The sequence below is a fragment of the Phalangium opilio genome, unplaced genomic scaffold (assembly GCF_054372755.1).
Source record: "Phalangium opilio isolate 3A_F unplaced genomic scaffold, DU_Popi_V2 ptg000011l_1, whole genome shotgun sequence".
NCBI lineage: Eukaryota > Metazoa > Arthropoda > Arachnida > Opiliones > Phalangiidae > Phalangium > Phalangium opilio.
Genome location: NW_028324147.1, coordinates 11,109,689 through 11,134,792, shown reverse-complemented (window position 1 = coordinate 11,134,792; position 25,104 = coordinate 11,109,689). Strand labels below are relative to the sequence as shown.

At 37.8% G+C, this 25,104-nt stretch overlaps 1 protein-coding gene across 1 annotated transcript; it reads left to right on the top strand.

The window, feature by feature from the left end:
- Positions 1-407: 407 nt before the first annotated feature.
- Positions 408-20,212, top strand: LOC149712141 (multidrug resistance-associated protein 1-like). The gene is made up of 21 exons (XM_089860720.1): positions 408-1,390; positions 1,485-1,661; positions 1,817-1,930; positions 1,990-2,127; positions 2,195-2,332; positions 8,779-8,837; positions 8,931-9,227; positions 9,599-9,773; positions 9,831-10,085; positions 10,530-10,733; positions 11,151-11,297; positions 12,101-12,191; positions 13,919-14,289; positions 14,358-14,525; positions 14,834-15,018; positions 15,654-15,750; positions 15,850-16,374; positions 16,864-17,063; positions 17,212-17,338; positions 17,660-18,429; positions 19,951-20,212. Exons 1-21 carry the CDS (start codon positions 1,346-1,348, stop codon positions 20,060-20,062), a joined length of 4,395 nt encoding a protein of 1,464 aa, XP_089716846.1. The 5' UTR covers positions 408-1,345; the 3' UTR covers positions 20,063-20,212.
- The last annotated feature ends 4,892 nt before the right edge of the window (positions 20,213-25,104 follow it).

Here is a 25,104-nt window from a genome sequence, read left to right as displayed (position 1 = left end):
TACAGCCTTGACATGGTTTTCTTCTTAGTTACATGATATTTAGAATTATGGATTTCTCCTCCAATTTTAAAAGAACGGTCCAATTCATTTAAGGATTACACTATTGGCCTATTTACGCGGTTAAATAAAGTCACCTATTTTTGTTCTGCATTTTATCAAAGGGGTATTTTGTAACCTTTCCTACAACGAATATGAACTTGGGGGCAAAAATGAAGAGTTCATTCCAAGGATGTTAATGCCTGAAGGTTGGGCTTTCGTTATTGAAATGTAAGAGGAAGATCGTTTGTCCCATGGCCTGAACAGCTTCTTTGATAATAAACAGTAGCCCATGCGAAAATTATTAAAAATATATAGTTAGGGAATCTCAATCTTTTGTGGCAAACCCGATCATCTGTTTTTAACCATTAAGCTTTGCGTTCATAGTTACAGACGTTTCGTCACATTGGACTCCCATTTTTATTTAAGGTATAAAGGAATACTAAGTAATTTCTTAATTAACAATGATATTGTTGAGCATTACACGTGGCGAAACAGCCGAGAAATATCTCAAAAGATTGTCACATTTTGTCAATAATTACAGGTTGGACCTCTGACGCGCTGATCAATAGCGTAAGGCCCAGTCTTCCCGCTAACACTTCTATGACAAACCTCCATGTAGAGCCTAAATGTGGTACTCTTACAGTTAATTATCTGAATTGTATGTGTATGTTGGATAGACGATAATACCTTTTTTGCAAGGCGTAGTAAGAACTTAATGTACCCCAACTGTAGGGCTATCTCGAATATGACTTTAACGAGTTAGAAAACATGAATACATTAGAAAATACAAAACTAACACGCCCTGCCCACCCCTACCACACCTAGCTAATACGGAAAATGTTTTTACGTGACTTGTCTTTGTAATTTGATATTTAGACCTTTCGCATCTTTCGTCAAATTGAAATGAATTCTTCTATTCATTAAAGGATTAAACTATCTTTAAAAAGATAAATTGTCCAATCAATTTTACTCATCAAGTTCAGCAAACAGAGTCTGTAATCAGAATTCATAGATTATAATTTTGCGTCGCGAATAAGGACAAAATGTACGGTTCATAAAAGAACGATTTTATTTCCTGAAGTCTGTAATTTTGTTATTCAGCTACAATGTAGGTGAATTCGTGTTAAAATTCACTTGCGTTACACGATTGTCAGACTCGTTCAAGGTCTTTTAAATATCAAAGTAACGGGTTTGATGCAAAACGTTGGAAGTATTATTTAGATACCCGGTAGCGCCACGGCGACTATCTCTTAAACAATTTGCTCAAAGTTAGTGTTACCATAAGTAAATTGTTTTTCATCTTGACATGGGTTCCTTCACATTGAATGACTTTTGTAATTCTCCATTTTGGGTATGTTACGTGTTTATTATATTAACAGTGTTCTGAATATATTAATTGATGGCGTTTGCGTTTTATTTATCAACTCTATAATAATATTCAATAGGACGGTAATTTGACATGGTACACGGATGATCCTGATTTTACTCCTTGTTTTCAAAAGACCATCCTGGTCTGGGTGCCATGCGCGATACTCTGGTTGTTCCTTCCATTGGAAATCGCGTTGATCACCAAGTCAGAGCGGCGGAGAGTCCGTTGTTCTCATCTTTCTTTTACGAAAAGTGTAAGTGAGCGAGGATCATCGTTGTAAGACACAAAATGAGCTCTACAGGATGACCTCCTCGGCACCAATTAGTCCTCCTCTTGGGAAATTATTTTAAAGGCGAATGTCCGAAAAGTTCCTAAAACGTAGGTACTGGTTTTGCTTTTGGTTTTCAGTTCTTGACTTTGTTACTGGCCGCAATTAGCGTTTTGAAATTTGGAAAACACATACACTACGGTGATTTTCAAGTCGTTGAGAATTTGGCGGTCGTACTTCAATTTGGAACTTACGTAAGACTATTTAAAAAGTCCACGTTTTGATTAAAATAAATTGGGGTCGCATCTTGCAGATCTTGGCGTTATTCCTCACGATATACGGCAGAGTTGGTGGCACGGTGTTGTCCGGAATCCTGACATTGTTTTGGTTCCTCTTAACACTAACGCAAACTATCACACTGAGATCCACCATCATGAAATACTATTTTAGAGTAAGCCAAGGTTTATTTTAAATTTTATAATTTTATTGCGGCAAAATAAAAACGTGTAATTTTTCAGAACGACAGAGACGACTATTTCGGGTTAGTAATTGAGTCGGTAATTTACCCTTTAGTAGTAGTTACCCTCGTATTACACACACTGAGTGACGTCTCTCCTCGGTACGAGAAACATATGTACCCAGTCGAAGCCGAAATGGTAATACTCCACACATTTTATAATAAGTTGTTTATGTATTACGAGTTCAACACTGGTTGCTAGGAGTTCCAGCCTTCTCGCTTGTTGTTTTCGATTTACATTTCGCGCATGCATGTGAATAAATACTACTTTTTTATGTATAGACAAATTCGTCGATAACAAAAGCAGTAGCGTCGCTAGGGTTTGAAATTTGGGGGGGGGGGGCTAAATCTGGGCAAACTAGTTATTATAAGAAATTAATAAAAAAAATTGCATAATGGGTTCATTGGAAAATGTGTAGACCTTTAAAACAATCCCTAAATTTGTGTCAACGTGAAACTATTCGTATTTTAAAGATATACAACCTTCTATTGATAAAAACTACGGAACCTATTATGAAGGAATTTCACTCGTCTTAAGTTTATTTTTAGTTTTGGTTAGCTTTTAGTCCACACTATTGGGACTCCCTCCCTCCAATGGGTTTCATCGAATTTTGAGATTTTTCCCTTGATTCCGTCGGATTTTGCTATTTTTACCGTGTTTTCGACTGATTTTGCGATATTTCCCTTGATTTCGTTGGATTTTGAAGTTTTTCGCGTGATTTCCTCGGATTTTGAGATTTTTCCCCGTGATTTCGTCGGTTTTGTGATTACTTTTGATTTTGGATTTCGTGAATTTTGTAATGGATTTCACGATTTCTTTACTGATTTTGCTTCTGATTTCGTGATTTCTTTGTTGATTTCGTGATTTCTTTGTTGATTTTGTGATTTTTTACTGATTTTATGATTTCTTTACTGATTTTGGATTTCGTTGCTGATTTCGGATTTTTTATTTGATTTCGAAATCAGCATTGAATTCGGATTTCTTAAATTGGATTTCACGGGTAGCGTACGGGATTTCATGAATGACCGACCCCTCGAAGTTAACGAATCTATCATTATAATTTTTTTTATATATTGCTACAGAATATTAGGTTGCTAACAGCAATTTTTTGGTAGGGTTTACGAATTATTTTGGGGGGGGGGCTAAGTTTGGAATTTGGGGGAGCTATAGCCCCCCAAAAAAGGCCTAGCGACGCCACTGAACAAAAGAGAAACCAACACACAGGGGCGAGGCCGCCATTGGGGTATCTGTGATTTAATTATTTAGTAGAAACACGAGGTCAGGCACGCGCTCAAGGTAAACGTGCAGCTAGATGCATTGTTTGCCAGGTCTAATTCGTCATGCATAATGATAGTCTTGATTTTCCCTTACAATCAGGCCCGGATCTAGCCAATGCGGGGCCTAGGGCAGATTGCTAACGCGAGACCCCTGATTTTTTAGTATAGGTTAAAAATTCCATGTTTATTCACTAATATCGAAATCTTTGACAAAGTGCTAATAATTATATTCAATACATTTTAATTGGTACTGCTAAATTGAAATTTTTCGGCATTTGGAATTAGCAAATGACTTAATTATAGTTAGAAGATCCAATTCGTCCAGCAATTCATGTTCTACGCTTAAGAGCGTTAAACTGTTCAATCTATCTTGTATCATTGTCGCTCTTTGCGAGGTTTTGAAATGAAAAGGATCTTTCGCCACTGCAATTGGTGATCATAAGCGACAAGTAAATTCTGAGTATAATTTCAATATTGGGGTATGTTGATTTCAATTCATTTTGTGTAATAAAACGATACAATATTAATTCGTATTGCTCGTCTTCGGTTTCCAATTGGGAAGCAGCATCCGATTTCAACAGGCTGACAAACTGAGTTAATTCGTTCACAAAGTTTTCCTCCAAATCTTCGGGATAAGTGTTGAGTAGACGATCTGATCCATGCTTTATTTCTCCTTCTGATAATGTCTTCAGGTTTCGAAGAAATACAAACACGTTTTCAAGTGAACGGTACGCTGATCTCCGTTCTGTAAGTTCAGAAAGAATGTTACATATTATTGGCAGGTAAACTTGTGCCTGAAATATTTTTGAAGCTGTCATTGTTTCCACCGTTGGGTCGACAACTGAAGATCATGTCTTCTCAAAATACCTTCTATTGGGGATCTTCTTCCTTGTAATTTCTTCGTGATAAACATCACATCCAGTCAAATTCTTCGCTTCATTCTTGATGTCGATATACGCCGATTTGAGAGTTTTCACGAAACCATGCAATGAATCGTACAAACCACAGGCTGTGTTTAGATTCTGAGTAGCCGACTGTAAAGAAGCGCTAGTCATTTGAAATCTCTGCAAGGTGCGATCCCACAGTATTAACAAAATACCCGTCTCAAGTTTCCCCATATTGTTGTGTAAACCCCTGGCTTGTTGTCGACAATCGCTTTTTTGGTTTTTGTCATTCGATATGTTAGTTAACACGTTTCTAACTGAAGCAAAACCTTGTCGAGCGGCTTTTGTGGCATTCGCGCGTGCAGACCACCGTGTTTCAGATAAATGTTTCAGAGTCAATGGTTTGACTTCACATTTTCGAAACCAAGCAATCAATAGGCTCCATCTGTTTGTCAACGCCGAAAAAAAAGTGTACAAACTCTCCAAAAACATAAAAAATCGGCTAGCCTCTCCACAACAATTAGCTGCATTTAATCCGACAAGATTTAGAGAGTGAGCAAAATATGGAACGAATGATGCGTAAGGACAAACATTCTTTACTCGGGCTTGTACACCGCTGTACTTTCCACTCATGTTGCTCGCGTTGTCGTAGCTTTGACCCCGACATTTTTCTAAAGGAATTTCGTGACTCTCCATAAATGAGACGAGACTTTCAAATATCATCTCACCGGTGTGACCGTCCATATCGAGAAACTTGACAAATCGTTTCAATCGTCAAACTTTGCAATAAGCTCCAGTATGCCCAAATAGTTACCATTAATTGTTTGGAGAACTAATCAGTTCATCGGTTCCTCGAAACGGTAAGCCCCGCTGAGCAAGAAATTTGATAACTGCAACTATTCGTTCCAACAAAGTTACCCAGTATTTTCGTTCGTTTTCAATTTGAATAACTAACGCTGAATCTACAACTTTTGCGTTTCCTTTGCCTTTTCGATTTAAAATGGACAATATAGCATCTCTGTGCGGTTGAGTACTCTCATGAGTTTTAATTTCTGTACTTGCGTTTTTCCACTTTCGATAACCATCGGTGGAAAATAAGCAAGTTCGTAGATTCGTCAACTTACAAGGAAAGCAGTAAAGCCTTCCATTAGTTGGTGAGAAGCAAAGCCAACTCCTTGGATAGCTTTATCCTGAAGGCTCATGAACATGAGTAAAGTAGGACCTTTGGCATTGTCTTGGTGACTTTTTATTCTGATACAATTTCGCAGAGATGCTGAAGTCGGCATCTTTATGCTGACATTTTTCTCTTCCTTCATAAATCCAGTAGTCCTGATCGATGTCTTTAATACTGGAAGGCCATGTTGCTATATCAGTAGAATATTGGCAATCTCTGCTTTATTTTGACGGGATTGGTGGTGGCTGGTCAATAACTTCTTGAAAAGAAACTTCCAGGTCATCCTGGGCATGTGGTTGCTCCACATTTTGAACTGAGACATTCGATTCGCCTTCGGAATTAGAATCTCCGGACTCCGGCTGGATGATTTCACGAAGTTCGGTTGCAGGTTTGCTAAAAAACGTCCGTCAATTTACGTGTTTTAGCAATAACTTCTTTTTGCTTCTTCTTTTTATCCTGATCAGCCTTTCCTCAATTGACGTTTTGTTTGTCCTACATATTTATTTTTGCAATTACATTCAATTTCGTATACCACTCCAGTTTTTTTCATTTTATCTATTTTTGGTTTGTTTCTAATTAATTCTGATTTTAATGTATTTGTTATTTTACTAACTAAAGTTAAATTATATTTTTTGAATTGCCTCTTCGTTTTTTCTGATATTCCTTTAATATATGGTAATGAAATTATGTGTTCTGGTTTTTCTTTTGGGTTATTGTTCTTTACATCATGGTTTTCAAAAATTTGATTAACAATGTGTTCTGGGTACCCACTTGTTATGAATTGTTTCTTAAATTTATTTTTGTCCTTTAACGGATCATCCGATAAAATTTCTATTCTATTTTTAAATGATTTTACAATTCCTATTTTAATATTATCACTATGAGATGATTGGAAATTTAAAAAGGTTTTAGCATGTGTGGGTTTTTGATACATTGAACACGAAAAATTTTTATTGTTATGTCTCACTAGCAAGTCTAGGAATGGTAAGCACTTATAATTTTCCCCTTCATATGTAAATTGGATGTCTTTCTGTATTTTATTTACTATCTCTAACAATTTTTCGGTTTTTAACGATTTCTTCTTGATTAGGAAGACATCATCCATGAATCTTTTCCATAATTTTATATTTTGTTTTACTATTGTTTTCCTTAAAATGCTCATCTCAATATGTTCCATAACTAAATTTGCTATTGGTGCTGATAAAGGATTTCCCATTGCTAAGCCGTTTTTTTGTGCATAAAAATTATTTTCAAATAAAAAATATGTGTCTGTTAAACAAATTTCTGTCAATTTTAGGATAGTTTCTAGGCTCAAGGTTGTTCTATTTTTAAGTGTTTTATCCGATTTTAATTTAATAACGGTATTGGTATACTTCCAACTTGATGTCGTTAATTTATATGGAAGTATACCAATACCGTTAGCTTTAACAATATTAAAAACCAAATTAAAATCGGATAAAACACTTAAAAATAGAACAACCTTGAGCCTAGAAACTATCCTAAAATTGACAGAAATTTGTTTAACAGACACATATTTTTTATTTGAAAATAATTTTTAAGAACAAAAAAACGGCTTAGCAATGGGAAATCCTTTATCAGCACCAATAGCAAATTTAGTTATGGAACATATTGAGATGAGCATTTTAAGGAAAACAATAGTAAAACAAAATATAAAATTATGGAAAAGATTCATGGATGATGTCTTCCTAATCAAGAAGAAATCGTTAAAAACCGAAAAATTGTTAGAGATAGTAAATAAAATACAGAAAGACATCCAATTTACATATGAAGGGGAAAATTATAAGTGCTTACCATTCCTAGACTTGCTAGTGAGACATAACAATAAAAATTTTTCGTGTTCAATGTATCAAAAACCCACACATGCTAAAACCTTTTTAAATTTCCAATCATCTCATAGTGATAATATTAAAATAGGAATTGTAAAATCATTTAAAAATAGAATAGAAATTTTATCGGATGATCCGTTAAAGGACAAAAATAAATTTAAGAAACAATTCATAACAAGTGGGTACCCAGAACACATTGTTAATCAAATTTTTGAAAACCATGATGTAAAGAACAATAACCCAAAAGAAAAACCAGAACACATAATTTCATTACCATATATTAAAGGAATATCAGAAAAAACGAAGAGGCAATTCAAAAAATATAATTTAACTTTAGTTAGTAAAATAACAAATACATTAAAATCAGAATTAATTAGAAACAAACCAAAAATAGATAAAATGAAAAAAACTGGAGTGGTATACGAAATTGAATGTAATTGCAAAAAGAAATATGTAGGACAAACAAAACGTCAATTGAGGAAACGACAGACAGAGCACAAATATTGTGTTAAAACGTTTAATGAAAACAATGGGTTAGCGGTACATATAAAACAAAATGACGACCATCAAATTGACTGGGATTCAGTAGAAATTTTATGTCAGGAGACGAATTGGTATAAACGTTGTTTCAAGGAAGCGGTTTATATTAAGGATAGAGCCAATTTAAATTTAGACCAAGGATCAATAAATATAAATGGGTGGGGAGGTTTTCACTTACAAAAAAGAATATACAAAAAAAATTAAGAGTAAGACAATATGGGGTAGTATTGCTTAAAAAACATATGTAAAAAAACTGTAAAAAACTGTTAAAAATTAGTTCTCATTCGGATAGTTTTATCACATTATTGTCAAAGTTGCAGCTGAAGAGGGACCGCGGTCCGAAAGCTCCTGCGTATATTTAAATTAATAAATAATTTTAAAATCTCCATGAAGTATCAGACTCATTTTATTTAAATTTTAAATAATTATATTTTGATTCCAGTTTCCATCCACAATTGTGTCATGGCCTAATAGATCACGCATTCCCGCTTCACAAAACTGCTCGCGCATCGTCTGCCTGGATTATGAGCAATCACGAACGCTTGTAATTCTCGTTCTTGGGAAAGCTTTTAGTCCAGTTTTCATTGCAACATGGGCTTTCTACTATGTTCCCAATTATGTTAATGTAATCTGAATTCTCGAACAGTTCGATTTATTGAAATAAAGTTAATTTGCAAAGAAAAATTTTGCAATTCTGAAACGGCCCGGGGGCATTTGATATTTAGCGGGGCCACTCTCAACAGCGGGGCCCTGGGCAGCTGCCTCGTCTGCCTTATGGGCGATCCGGGCCTGCTTACAATATAAACTTAATTTTCCATTAAAATTCTTCATTATATTTTATGATTATTTTAAAACATTTAAGAAATCAAGGGAAGATGACTCATCTTTTTGTTCAAGCGTGGTTCATTCATGGCTTACCAGGTAAATCTCTTCTCGTTCTTGAGCTCTTATAAATTGTCCTTATTTTGAAGAAGATATTACAATGCAACTTATTATATTTTGAACGAATTGTAGCGCATTGTGGAAAGGTTGGAAGAAAAGCCTTGAGCCATCGGATGTGTACGACTTGAATGACTCAGAACGAGCGCTGACTGTCTCGCACATTTTCGAAAAACACTGGAAAGCCCAAACTGAGACCCAAAATGATCAAATGGAAATGAAAAGATTTTCAGAAGAAAGAAATACAACCATATATCAAAGCAAATCAATCAGTTGGCCCTTGTTGAGGACTGTCGGGCCTTGCTTGATAGCTGGAGTGGTCTTTCAAGTTCTGTCCGACGCAGTGTCTATCGGTCCTGCCCTATTGACAGGGTAAACAAATTCACTTTTTCGGAAACGTCATAACAGCTCATGCGATTTTTTATGGAAAATCAAGAATATAAGATTAAATTCCAAATTAAAAGAATGAGATTGTACATCGTTTAAACTAAAACGTGTACTTAATTTCCTTTGTTGGTGTTAGTTGGCTCTTTGCTTTGTACTGAAGCGTAGAGAAAGTTCCAATCAAATGAGCAATAACAATTCCTGTTTCTGTGGGTCAGGTGCCTGATTGTTTCCATTCCTCTGAATATTCTTTTAAACTGATTCCAACAGAAGTTGAGATTGCAATTTGCTGGCCATGATGAAATGGATTAAGCAAAATTTGGAATCGAGTTAAGCAGTTTATTGACATTTGTTTTCAGTTCCATTATTGACTACTCGACTAGCGAGGATCCTTTGTGGAAGGGGATTTTTTACGCTTGCCTTTACGGTTTGGCCGGTCTGGTGCAATCTTTGTTGCAAGAAGGCAGCGCCATTTTCCACACCAAACTAGGACTGAGACTCAAATCCGCCACCATGCACGTTCTGTACAAAAAAGTAAGTTAGGGTTATCTTTATGGGACACTAGTTTATTAATGAGATTCGTCGAAGCAGACATTTCGCTTGACGAGCAGCGATCGACGTGACTTGACAATGGGCGAAATACTGAACACAATGTACGTGGACACGAACAGATTCCAAATTCTGTCACCGCAACTGGGCCTCTTGTGGTCGGTCCCGGTACAATTAGTATTGTGTTTCGCCTTCATGTATCAAGAACTGAGCTTTTCAGCTTTGGCTGGCATCGTACCTATCATCGTTCTTCTTCCACTGAACTATCTCAGCACCAAGAAATACAAAGAATTGCAGGTAAATGTTATCCAACCAAATCAGCACTAGACCGTAATCGGCGCCATACGCAAAAATCATTAACCATCTCCAGCAGATCGCGCTAATGAAATGTTTGTTATAAGCCTTTTCAAAAAGTTCGCATTCTAAAAGAATTGTGGCCGAAATTAAAGAAAAGATGGAGTAGAAATGTAGACGAATTGTAGGGTGAACTTGAAAGCCTATACTTGCACAGTGGGAGAAAGAGGGTTGAAGGCGGTTTATTTGGTTTAAAACAAGCCCGAATGGTAAAGCGGAAACGGGTTTTGATTCTAGTACTTATAATGGCGAAAATCATAACGTTCGCAATAAGGTTTATTCTTGGAACTCGCGTCTTATAACAGCTACGACAGCCGAATGTTAATTTTTACTATCACGACCATCAGTCTCTGTGAATGGTTTCTTTAATCATCTCGTTTATATTAGATTGAGCTGATGAAGCTGAAGGACAACAGAATGAAAGTGATGAGCGAAATCTTGAACGGAATCCGCGTCTTGAAGTTGTACGCATGGGAAAGATCATTCCAGAGAATCGTTCTTGAAATCAGGAATGAAGAAATTTCACTCATGAAGAAGCAAGGCCTCTTCCAAGCAATAAATATGTTCATAACTGGTCTCATGCCTGTTTTGGTACGAAGGGAAAAAACTCCAAGAATTGGAATATTATTATCAATGATGGGTGCACATAAAAGTGTAGAGATTTCAGCTATATGTAGTTGTAATCGGTTTTTGGCTAAGAGTTTGAAAGACTTTCGATTATGTTTTGTGAGTGTGTATGTTAGTGGTTCGTATGTGGATGTTGGATAGACGAAAAGACCTTTTTAGCTAGGTGTGGTAAGAACTTAATTTCAGCCCAACCGTTAGGCCATCTCTAATATTACCTTATCGAAGTAGAAAACACGAATACTGTTACTACTTTAGCACATACGAATCTAACACGACATCACCACCCCAACGACACCTAGCTAATACGTTTATTTTTTTACGTGACTTGTTTAAGTTCATACTGATTTGAAGTTCCTGCACATAATGCTTCTAAATATTCAGATTACCTCACCGTGCTTCGCCATGTACGTTTTAATTGACGACGATAACGTTCTCACCTCGAGGAAAGCTTTCGTCTCCTTTCAGTTGGTACGATTATTAGCGACGTCAATGCTAACGTTTCCGGATCTAATAAATAGCCTAGTTTTGGTAAGAACGGGGTCAGGGAGGGTTAAAAGATAAATCTACTATTTTGGGTCTACTAAACATATAAACTGTTTTCCGGTATTGAATGATTTGAACATTTCTCGACTTTTGAAAAATATAATTTGTCGTTTTTTGATATAACGGAACTTTTCGGTTTTCCATCTTATTATCGTAACAGTCAATGGAAGTCGGCTCTCACCCAATCACAGATCGTTTTAGCTACGTCATTTGAGAAAAATCCTTTTAAAACCAACTCTAAACAAGTTACAGATACACACAGAGACACGTCCAGTGCAATACCTCTCTGTGACGTCATCGTAACTCGGAGTGGTAAAATTCATTGCCGAGTCTATTAGATTTGAAACACCTTAAATAATGTTTTTGCACCACAATTAAGCAAACTATGCTACCGCTTTAGTCATTAGTTCGCCTCAAATACATGAAACCGCAGGTGCAAAAAATAGGCTTAGCTTTAGCTGTCGTGATTGTGTCAATTTTTCCCGAGTCGAAGTAGGACGGCTTAAAGGGGTAGGATATTGGGGACATGGCTATGACCCGGCACCTTTTCGAATGCTTGATCAAGCCTTTTCGTTTTATTACATATACTTTTGATTGCCATCGTTATATTGTTTTAGAAACATTTGAAATTATAGTTGCGTCATTAAAAAACGACAACTAATTTCATGTTTTAAACTTGTATTACAAAACATTTTCGCAACAAAGAATAGTATAGAATTATCACTTTGACCTTCCCTTTCATTAAAACATCTCAAAATGATGCAGATCCACTAAGTAATTCATTACAGACACACGTCTCAGTAAGGAGAATTGCAAACTTGTTGAATCGTGGGGAAACCAAGCATTACGTGGAGAAGATGGCCATTGACGCCAATTGCGGTATGTCAATTAATCAGGAACTTCAACAAGACGATCCAAGGACTGGGCTCGTAATAGTAGCCACATCGTATAGTACTAAACAGGCGTTACAGAATATTTGAGTGAATAGCCCCATTAGCCCCTCGATGCGCTATCTTTAACTGTTCTAAAATCTTTACTTCAATTTTTTACTACTGTTATATTTATAAAAGTGTGACTCGAACGGACAGTGTGAGTGAGTAGTACCACGATGCGCATCCTTTAACAGTGGTAAAACGAAATACCAGAAGGGAATAAGAGAGAAGGGACACACTTTATATCTCCATAATGCTTTACACTCGTAACACCAGTCTTACTAACCTCAAATCAACTACCCTTCACTGATTGGCTATCTACCTTCTGTCTTAGCTATGACGTCAGATAAGAAGGTGACGTCTCGGTTGATGTATAAAAAGTAGTTTTGTTTACAACTTTACATTGAAGGAGATAAAAATGACCGAATTTCATGTTGACAAACCAAATCAAGCTGTGCAATTCATTTAGATGCACGGGAATTGAGAACATACCAAAATCAGATAATTTAAAGGTAATAAATAGATGAAAACTAATTATTCTGAATTAATATTAAAAAATAAAAATTATTTTCAATAAAATACATACTTGAGGTTATAATTACACAAGAACGAAACATCGACAGCCCTAAGCCTTTGGAGAATGAAAATCTAGCAGACAAATAGGCCGCCTGATACCGCGGAGAACTTAAAGAACTATATTTGCAGTAAATTGGTTAAAAGCTGTGTACTTGCGCAAAGTTTTCGCGGTTTTCTTGAGGTTGGTCGGACTCTCGTTACCATAGCAGGCTCTAATGTCTCCCTTCTCTCTTATTCGCTTCTGGAAATACCCATTAAAAGAAGTACAGAAAATCAGAGTGAATAGCCCCTCGACGTCCTAACAAAAATAAAAAATATAACCCTTAATCATTACTTCAATAAATTTACTTACGTTATAATTGTAATATCCACGGGGCAACAGACTAGTACTTCCTTTTGATTTTAAAATTCTTCTCTATTTATGGAGAAATACACGTAACTTTTAATAATAAACACCGCCTTAAGACCATTCTAAATATAACGTCGGTATATACTTGCTTTTGCTTTTTAAAATTACCCTCGATTACACGAATGAAAAATATCACTTTTCTCTAATTCATTCTCCCTTCAATGACGAAAGAAAAATTTTGTACTGCCAAAGTTGGTTCTCTTTCACGCCAGCGCCAACAACAGGGCAGGTCAAACTAAGACCCACATCGTAGATGTTCATCATTCGATGCGGCTAAAAAACAAGATACGTCGCTTATTATTTCCGTCAGCTATTGCTATACAAGCGGATGAATTTAATCTGAAAATTTATTGTGGGTAAAAGGTAGAAGCGCTGAGGAAGGAACTTCTTCAGAACTTAACCCTCCAATCAGGGGATAAGGTATAAATAAAAAATGTCCTCCTATAATAATCACGTTTATTCCCATAGTAAACTTAACCCGCGATTCAAAAGGAGTTCTGGCTTAGTACAATAATACCCCCCGCAATTACTCAACTCTCCTGCAAATGCTATTTGTAAAATAAGTCAATCAGCATAACGTTGTCAAAGACTATTAAGAGGCCTTCTAGATTGTTCACAAATATTTTTAAACTCTCAATAGGTCAATTTTGACCAATGTTAACATCAATTTATTTCCATGAAAATTTCAGCGATTGAGATTCAAAAGGGAACGTTTCATTGGAACTTGGACGACGAAGCAGCGGCGTCTCTTCAGGACATCAATTTGAAAGTGTCCCGTGGTTCCTTGGTGGCCGTGGTGGGTCCAGTGGGTTGTGGCAAGTCTTCCCTCTTGTCCGCTCTGGTTTCCGAGATGCAGAAGGAGGAGGGGGAGGTGAGAGTGGCCGGGAGAGTGGGATACGTCACTCAACAACCCTGGATCCAGAACGCCTCACTCAGAGAGAACATTCTCTTCGTCGACGAAATGGACCAGGAAAGATACAACAACGTCATACGCGCCTGCGCCCTTCAACCGGACCTCGACCAACTACCCGCTGACGACGAAACAGAGATCGGAGAAAGAGTACCTATTATGATTGATTGTTCCATAAATTGTTAGTAACGTGGTCGTTTACTAATTTTGCATGATAGGGTATCAACTTGAGTGGTGGTCAGAAGCAAAGGGTCAACGTGGCCAGAGCAATTTATCGCGATGACGATGTTTATCTCTTTGATGACCCGTTGGGGGCGGTTGACTCGCACGTGGCCAAGCATCTCTTCAACGAAGTTATCGGACCAAAGGGATTTCTTCGAAATAAAGTAAATAACGCTACTCTTATATTTTCTATGAAAGCTCTAAGCATCCGTTAATGAGTGTGGTCGGCATGTCTTTTGGTTTAAATCCTGGTAATAGTTCAATATAGCGTCCCGGAAAATAATCAGTACTTTTACTGTGAAATAAATTTCATTTGATATCTCGTATATACATATTTATCTAAACCGCATAGATTTTAATTTAAATCCTGGCAACTTCGATAATAGCGAAAATAAAACACTTAGAGTCTTCCACTTTTGATAGCTGCTTCTGTTTCTTGTTCGCTCCAAAGGTAGCTTTCAATCTTTTACAGACCAGAGTTTTGGTGACGCACAACTTGAGCTTCATCCGAGAAGTGGACGAAATCCTCTTCATGAACGAAGGACGAATGATCGAGAGGGGTACCTATGACGAAATCATGAGTCGTCAAGGAATGGCCAGAGAATATTTTGGACAACACATGAACGACCTGAGCAACGAGAATAAAGAAGAACCGTCGTGAGTCATCTATACCTACAATTTCTACCGCTAGTAGAAAAGCCAAAATGCTTCGAGTTATAGAAGTTAACCATGTTCTGTACAAAATAACTGAGCGAGTTTTATTGTTGTCAACCGCCATGTGGCATGCACAGCTTGTAGTGATAGCCCTTATTTTTATTGATTTTTTCAAGTTGAAACATCGAGGCTGTACTGTAGTAGGAGCGGTAAGCGCTATTTTTTCCATGACACAATTTGTCTCTCCCCGTGTCTCGATCAGCTCGAGCAACTAGATGGGAATAGCCCAAGCCTGATCGGGATCATAAAATTTCAAATTGGAGATAGGGGACTTACGAGGATACTGCCTCATTTCGGAGAGCAGGTCTGTCAAATCTACGAAGCGCGACCACCGACATTGAATGTTAGCTACTAACCGACAGGCTATGGAAGAACCAACAGAAATACCTCTAGCAAATACTGTATAGGAGAGCGGATTTTTTCTAAATTGACCTTGAATTACACCTCAGACTGTTATCGGTCTGCGAGGGCTAAACACCATGGCTGGTTTACTGCTCCTCTTAAGATACAGACGATACAGACTCCATGGTTGAAAACGCTTTGTTAATTTATGAATTTTGGTTGTGCAATTTTTGTAGTATCAAAGTTGAACGATTTCATTTTGCATCCCAAGAAAAAGTCTCACATGAAGATGAGGCAAAACTCATGACTAAGGAGACGCTCAAAGAAGGAAACGTATGTGCTCTTTAATATACGAGAGGAGTTTGGAAGCTAAGAGAACAAAACCTCTCCACACAAATGTTTCCTTGTGATAATGTTATTGCGCATTTGCAGATTTCCTTATCACAATACAAACAATATTTTAAAGCCTACGGTATAACATGGTATGCGATCATCGAAGTAATAATCACCAGTGTTGTTGTCTTTAATTTTGCGTCAATGTATTGGCTGTCTCTGTGGTGTGCGGACTCGAAGGAAGATTTTAAAGCGAACCCAGCCTTAAAGGCAACCCGTATAGCGGTCTTAGTTACTCTTGGTCTAAGCCAAGCCACTGTCTCCTTTTTGAACGTAACTGTGAACGTCTTTCGCAGTCTACGAGCAGCAAACTGTCTACATGGGAAAATGCTCGAGAGCGTTTCTCGTTCTCCCATGTCCTTCTTCGACACGACCCCCGTTGGAAGGATACTCAATCGTTTCTCCCAAGACATCGACACCCTCGACCAGCAATTACCTGGAATATTTATGCAAACTAATTTTGGAGTGATATTTTTAGTTGTTTACCCGATAGGAACTGCAATATTTTTACCACTTTTCATAATTCCCTTCATTGTTGTTGTCGTTGGATACCTTCTACTTCAGGTATGAACTAGATTTCAGTCTCCAGTCATAAATAATTATTCATTATCAATCTCAATTGTTAAATGTCGAGGTTAAACACGGGATTCTTATCGAGTGAGGGGTATTCGCTTTTGATCTTTAATAATCTGGGAGTTGGTTGCAGGCCAGAGCTTGGAGCTCTTCAAATGAGACTAATGATAATTAGAGCATTAAACACAGGCTCGATTATTATCGACATTTCCCAAAGTTAACAAACATTATATAAGATTAAGTTTTATTAAGCAACAGGATGCACTTGGCGCCATGACTGTTCTAACTGTGACATCCACCAAGCACTTTCCCCGCGATATTAAGATAACACTACCAATCTTTGAAATATTTAACCGCTAAAAGTGATTTGGCACTAATATAATTAAGTTAAAGAAGTTTGGAAAGGACACGTTTTACCCATTGAGTGTATGCGTCTACTAGTAACTATTATAACAGAAGATTTTCCGATATCTTTGGCAGCGTTTCTTGATGTCGAGTAATCGTCAATTCAAGCGGATAACAAGCTTAAGAAATTCCTTTTTGTTTTCGCACGTGGGAGGATCAGTGGCTGGCAGCACTGTCATCAGGGCGTGTGACGCCCGACAGAACTTCGAGGGACACTTCCTGAAACTGATCGACGAATGCACTGCCGCTAATTACATGATGAACATGGCGCAAAGGTAGTTTTGTAATTGCGATATTAAAAGCTAGTTTAAATTGCTTCTATTTGGTTTTGGAGTGACAGCATTTACACTATATTGATAGGAAAGCGGACATTACAAGTCGCTACTAATTTCTCCAATTATGTAAAATGCAATTTCTTTCCAGATGGCTGACAGTTCGCTACAATATCTTGGGCAACTGCTTGATGTTTTGCACCGCAATATTCATAACTTTGAGCAGAGGGACTCTGTCAACGGATTTTGTAGGATTGATCTTAGCTAATGCCGATCGGGTAAGCCCTATCAATGAAAACGAAGCGAGTAAATTAAAATCTTTTACACAAGCTAAAATCTCCTATTGTTCAAGCAAAATATCATTGAAGGAAATTTAGCGACAATGTAGTTTTAGGTTAGGTAACCTAATGCCAACATTCTGTTACAAGTTTACGTTTATTAATTGTCGCTTTGTGACGTTGCATTAACCAATACTTTTTAGAACTTTATTTGTGTTACTATGCTGATGAATTGCAGCAAAACCCAAATATTTTGCTCATTAAGCAATTGTAAAACCGATATTTTACACCTTCGTTAGTGATAAAGTATTGATTTCACAGCTTCTACAGGCGATAAAATTGTTTATCGCTTCCGCTACGGGTTTGGAATCTAACGTCGTCTCCATAGAAAGAGTTGACGAATACTGTTGCTTGGAGTCCGAGGCCAAGTGGGACAAACCAGAATTTCAACCCGCATCTGACTGGCCTCAACGAGGACAAATCATATTCCAGGACTACAGCACCAGATACCGTGAAGGATTAGATTTGGTCTTGAAGGACATCGATGTCACGATCGAAGCTGGAGAGAAGGTGGGCGTGGTGGGGCGGACAGGCGCGGGAAAGTCGTCGCTGACACTGGCGCTCTTCCGACTCATCGAGGGGGTGCGCGGTCAGATCGTCATAGACGAAGTGGAAGTGAAGGGATTGGGCTTGTACGATTTGAGATCGCGGCTGACCATCATCCCCCAAGAGCCCGTCCTCTTCTCGGGCACGCTCAGGCTCAACCTGGATCCTTTTGTGCAAAAAGATGACCAGCAACTGTGGGCCGCCCTGGAACACTCGCACCTGAAATCGTTTGTGGCATCACTCGAGCAGGGACTGGATCACCCCGTGTCAGAAGGAGGTAACAACTTGAGCGTCGGTCAGCGTCAGTTGGTCTGCTTGGCTCGTGCCTTGTTGAGGAACACCAAGATCCTGATCTTGGACGAAGCGACGGCCTCGGTCGACATGGACACCGACGATCTCATTCAAGAGACCATCAAGAAGGAATTCGCCAACTCTACCATCATCACCATCGCACACAGAATAAACACCATCTTAGACTATGACAAGTTAGTATACCAAACTGTTTGACAGGCTTACCAATGTGATTCGGTCCGCAACAATTTGGTCTCGCCGTTATGGTCTTGCCGATTAGGTTTCGCCGTTTTGGTCTCGGGACAAATGGGTCTCGGGACAATTGGGTCTCGGGACAATTGGGTCTCGGGACAAATGGGTCTCGGGACAATTGGGTCTCGGGACAATTGGTTCTCGGGACAATTGGGTCTCGGAACAAATGGGTCTCGGGTCAAATGGGTCTCCGGACCTAACCCAACCCAACCTTGTTTGGAGGTAAGAAGATTATTTGAGTATTTAAAAGTCCGCCTCTTACCACGAACAATTTATTAGCAATAATAGAAATATTTTGGAAAAGGTGTCAGATAATTAATAGGAGAATATATTGGAAAAGAAGGCAGCTAATTAATTGTAGAATATTTTGGAAAAGGTGGCAGCTAATTAGTAGGAGTATGTTTTGGAAAAGGTGGCAGCTAATTAATAGGAGAATATTTTGGAAAAGGTGGCAGGTAATTAATAGCAGAATATTTTGGAAAAGGTGTCAGCTAACTATTAGAAGAATATTTTGGAAAAGGTGGCAGCTAATTAGTAGGAGAATGTTTTGGAAAAGGTGGCAGTTAATTAGTAGGAGAATGTTTTGGAAAAGGTGGCAGCTAATTAATAGCAGAATATTTTTGAAAAGGTGGTATCTAATTAATAGGAGAATATTATGGAAAAGGTGGCAGCTAATTAATAGCAGAATATTTTGGAAAAGGTGGCAGCTAATTAGTAGGAGAATGTTTTGGAAAAGGTGGCAGCTAATTAGTAGGAGTATGTTTTGGAAAAGGTGGCAGCTAATTAATAGGATAATATTTTGGAAAAGGTGGCAGCTAATTAATAGCAGAATATTTTGGAAAAGGTGTCACCTAACTATTAGGAGAATATTTTGGAAAAGGTGGCAGCTAATTAGTAGGAGAATGTTTTGGAAAAGGTGGCAGCTAACTATTAGGAGAATATTTTGGAAAAGGTGGCAGCTAATTAGTAGGAGAATGTTTTGGAAAAGGTGGCAGCTAATTAATAGGAGAATATTTTGGAAAAGGTGGCAGCTAATTAATAGCAGAATGTTTTTGAAAGGTGGCATCTAATTAATAGGAGAATATTATGGAAAAGGTGGCAGCTAATTAATAGCAGAATATTTTGGAAAAGGTGGCAGCTAATTAGTAGGAGAATGTTGTGGAAAAGGTGGCAACGAATTATTGGGACCATTGCTTTGGAAAAGGAGGCAACGAATTATTGGAACCATTGTTTCGGAAAAGGTGGCAACGAATTATTGGGACCATTGTTTTGGAAAAGGAGGCAACTAATTAGGTAACCAAATAATCACGAGACCAACCCGTCCCGAGACCAAATAATCACGATACCAAATAGTACCGAGACCAAATCGGTGAGACCAATTAGTCCCGCGACCAAATCGGCGAGACCATATTGTCCTGTTCCGAATGTGATTACCTATTTTTATGTCTGTTAACTCTTCATAGGGTGATGGTTCTCGATCAGGGACGAATTGTGGAATTCGACTCTCCAGATGCCCTCCTGAAAAACGAGCAATCAATGTTCTACGATTTGGCCAAAGATGCCAATATATTCTAAACTTTGCAACCAATGTTTGATGCATTACCAGTCTAACCAATAACCTTATCATTTTTAATTATAATTATTATTAAACACACCATTAAGTTCGATGTTAATTAAAACGAATCCTTTATTAACATTACGAAACAATTAAGACTTACCAAACAAAGCTAATTCTCAGGCTGAAACTCATGTGTTTTAGCAACGGTAAAGAGAAGTAACAGAAAGTGAGTCACTAGAGTGAATGAAAGACTTCCTCCGTATGGTTTACGACGAACCGCTAACCTATTAGCGTAACTTTTATAGATAGCGGAAGCTAGAGTTAGCTTTTGAACTCAGTTGAGCACGAGTACGGGGATCTTTATTTCCTACGACAGTTCTATCGCGAATAAGTTCGTCTTCGAAGGTTTTATTAATGCAAGACCGAGAGAGATACCTGAGTCTGTTTACATACTTTTGTTAATTTTTCGTGATGCTTTACCTCGTCCTATATAAACTTTGAATAGTTTCCATTAGAGATGGCCGATACCAGGCTTAACCGATGCAAACATGAACCGATACCGATCGATACCGATATTTACTCACTATGATCCAAAACCCGATACTTCAACCGATACCGATATGGTATCGGTTCATCCCTAGAGTAGTAGGCGCGTACTAAGAAAGATTTTCGCTTAAAAGTTGTTAGATAAACTGAATTCAGGTACTTTTTATATAAATGAGAACTCGTCACGATTGAAATTCATAGAAATGAGATATTATCACCATCATTACGTTACTTAAAAACCTAAAAATGTCATGTAGCGCCATATAACGCATTTTAAACGAGTATCGGTTTAGTATCGGTATCGAACCATCCGATCCGATACTATCGGGAAACCCCGAGTATCGGTGCCGATACCGATATGGTATCGGTACCGGTTCATCCCTAGTTTCCATGGTTTGTATGTAATTCATTAAGAACTCGTCTTAATTACTAGCTTTTTATTTTCCATGAAATGCGTATAGTGATTCGACTTCATATGCAATCTTCATTATTCATACTATAGAAACTTTGACGGGCGTCGTTCCAAAGAACGAGGTTTCTCTTAAACATTTAAAAAAAAATATAATTGATAATAATTAATTTAATTCTAGTTAATTCGTTTGAAGAAACGTTATTCCAAAAATCATTTTAAACATAGCTATTGTTTTTGTTTGACGTATAGCGTACGCCTTTTTCACGATGTTTGTAAATTTAGGGTATAGATTCACAAATAAGTGAAAAGCGCAACTGCGTTTACCACTGAGAGGCTAGATCGTTCTCGTAACATTAGCCGGTCGTCGCGTATATTTTAACCCGAACTAGTATAATGGAGTAGAGGCCAATGTTGCAAATTGATGCCTATTTGGTATACACTGACGACCAGTAGAAAGTGGTGTTGTCAGAAGTTTGTAAGTACAGATTGGTGTCTATTCTGAGAGAGCGGTAGCTCTCTTAGATAAGACTTCATACTGCGTTTAATATACTGTATAAGGGTGGTTTTTTTGATTGGGTGTAACTTTTTTCGTATTATGGTTACCGTTTTGAAAATAATCTTCAGTGAGAGAGATAACGCAATGAGATATAATTTTTTGAATTTCTGTAATCTGCGAACGCTTTCCGGAAATTACGAACACGTTTACTCCGATTTGCCTACTGCGGTGACAGACACACAGATCGTTCAGTGTAATACTTCTACGTGATGTCATCGTCACTCAGAGAGGTAAAAACTTACATGCAATCAAAACATCATCCTTATACATTAAAGCCAGTCTGAAGTCCTATCTAATAGAGCCACCGCTCTCTTAGAATTCATAACCGGCCTTGCATAAGTAATGAGAAATCTCTCAATATATAGCGAACTGTAAATCCTTGAATTCATCATAGAAGCTAGAAATACAATTCTACCTTGCGGCTTCTCGAGTTTAGAGATGTAAGGCGCGTTCTCATCAGTGGAAAATCATGAATTTGGAAGCTTTCACATAGTCTACCGTAATTACTGAATTCAATATAGTTCTACAAAATATAGGGAAACACTGAAAAATTTACTGACAATGAAGACGTGACGTGACTATGACAAAAGTCAAATTAGGCTGTACAGTCGCCGCAATTAAAAACTTTCTCTCTCGCGACGTCTTGTTTCAACAATAAGCCACATATTATTGTTCTTATCATAAGCATATCAAACCACCCATAAGCGTGAATTCACAATAAGACCACGGGTAATCACCATTGTATAAGGGCGCCAGAGAGAAATTTGAGGTTCTACGCCACCTAGAGGGAAAACCAAGCAATTTTCTTCTTCCCGATTCCCCCTACCACCTTATAACCCGGAAATCTAAGCAGTCGTCTGCTTCTGCAATAAATGGCAGCGGTAATCGGTTTAGTACGGGCTTTTAAGACTTAAGTTGTTTGTTTAAGATTAGGAACAGCAAATTATCTCGAATTTTTAAAGAAAATGGGAAAAACTCTTAGTGATAAGTGTACACAGTACAACTGGTTTCTTATGAATAGGATAATTACAAAAGATACAAGTTGGGAAAACCAAAATATTACCTCTCCGTGTCGAGATGATTATATAAACTTAAGTATCCAATGAAAACGTCGACCTTTTTGCCCTCATCCTTTCCCGCGCTTTGCGCTTCTGCATTTAATCCTTACTCTCAACATTTTCTTCCACCATTTTACATACAAAAATCGAATACTCACTAAAAGAAGCGGCAAAAACCTGCTGGCTCTTTACAACCACTTAATTTGACTTAATATCCAACTTCCAAACACAAATATTTTCTGGTAGATAGATTAACAACCTACAAGCAAAGAAAAATTCTCAAGAATGGCTCCCGCAAATTTAATAGGTCTATTTTAAACTAGGTGGGCGTATCTGATTAGATTTAAAATATATATTTTTGAAATTTTTGGTCTGGCTGTTATCTACACCTAGATGGTTTTCAGTGAAACAAACAAGGAGCATAAACACAATAGTGGAAGCTTCAGTCTTATTTAAAACATGTAAAACAATTATCATCTCTGCAAATAGCTTACACATGTCTTTTTTACCAATGCCTAACCGTTTGGATTTTTCTAAAGCAATCTCAGCACCAAAAAATATTTCTTGATACAAAATAAATGTTTTATATTCTTATTAAGAACTAGCTGAGTTGCCCGCCCTACGGGCGGGCTGCCTCAGCTAGTTGCTACTAAAAAGTGAAACTAATTAACAATGAATGCTTTTATCGGAAAACATGTATAAAGAAAATACTCGACTTGGCGAGTATTTGATATTTTCAAACAATAGTTAACAGTTGTAAAGCAATCACAATATTTCTTTATAAACCACGTTCTTGGTAAAAATATTACATTTGCTTTTAAGAAGAGCACCTTGGTAATCCGAATTTTGAACTTTAACCTTAATGTTTTTATTAGAAGTAACGCGAGAAAACGCTACATATAGTTGTCCATGGGAAAAAACAGGTTCTGGTAGATATACACCAACGTGGTCTAGTGTTTGGCCTTGGGCTTTGTTAATAGTTATTGCATACGCAACTCGAACCGGGAACTGCCTCCTCTTTAAAATAAAGGGCATGTTCGAATCGGATGGTGCTAGATCTATTCTTGGAATAAAAATTACTTCTCCTTTGGAAGGACCCGTTATAATTTCAGCGACAATTATATGCGTTTTCATATCGGTAACAATTAGCCTGGTTCCGTTGCATAGACCTTTGCAATGTCTGTTTTCCATACATGGCGCATTTGGATTGTGTTCACCGCAAGGTCCGTGTATCATGTGTTTTGTCACAATATCATAAAGAACTGGATCTGTGGTCTGGTTAGGAATTTCGGCCCAAACAATTTTGTCAATATCATCCCGTGTTCTAGGTTGATCTTCGCTTTGTACTATTATTAACAGGTGTACATGAGGTAGGCCACGTTTCTGGAACTCTACTACGTGTACATGGCCAATAACGCGACCAAAAATTCCATCTTCGATTATCTCGTACAAAAGATTGTTAACCTTTTGATGAAAAACTCTCGCAATCAAGTCTGGCCTATGTTCGCGGTGCAAACCATCTAAATTTTCTTCAATTTCTCTCCATTTGGGATTGCAAGCGTTTTTGAAGTATAGCTAATGGGACATGATCACTGTCTTGGACATGATCACTGTCTTCACTTGTTTCTGCCCCAGCGGAGCTTGGTCTGCCCGTCGCGTTTTGCTGACGTCTGACTTCCATAGCTAATGGGACATCATCACTGTCTTCACTTTCTGACCCAGCGTACCTTTCTCTACGCGTCGCGTTTTGCTGATGTCTGACTTCCATAGCTAATGGGACATCATCACTGTCTTGACTTGTTTCTGCCCTAGCGTACCTTTCTTTACGCGTCGCGTTTTGCTGAGCCTTTTTTATCATCAATATCTTCACTTGTTTCTGCCAAATACAAATCACTATCTTCACTTGTTTCTTTCATAATGCTTAAACTTGCCCTCTCTCACCACACTGATAACCGTGTTGAAGTTTAATATGAAAGAAAGGTGTGAAAACGCGTTCAGAAAGCGCGATGAGAGGACAAAGGTTTCCTTTCTGTAGGAAAATTTTAGAAGTTTTGGGTGGGTGTAAAGTCAACGTGGAGAGTCAACGTGGAGAGGCAGAGAAAAAACGAATAAAATCGCGAGGGAGAAAAACGCGTGAGGAAACGTTCAGAAAACTCGTTCATTGTGCCCTCGCGTAGGGCGCGCGGAGAGGAAGAGAGAAAACGACCCCCAATATCTTGCCCCCAAAAGCCTCAACGTGGAGAGTCAGAGAGAAAACGAATAAAATCGCGAGGGAGAAAAACGCGTCTGTAAAGGGTTTTCATTTAAAGTTAATTAAAAAGTTAATGGAGTTACGGGTGTAAATCGAAATCAGCGATTCACAGGGAAAGGTGTTCTTTCCGGACGAAAATGTTCGAAACCGTCCCTCGATCGTAACGCTGTGAAAAGAAGGTGTTAAAACGCGTTCAGAAAGGAAAAACGTGAAAAAACGCGTCTGTAAAGGGTTTT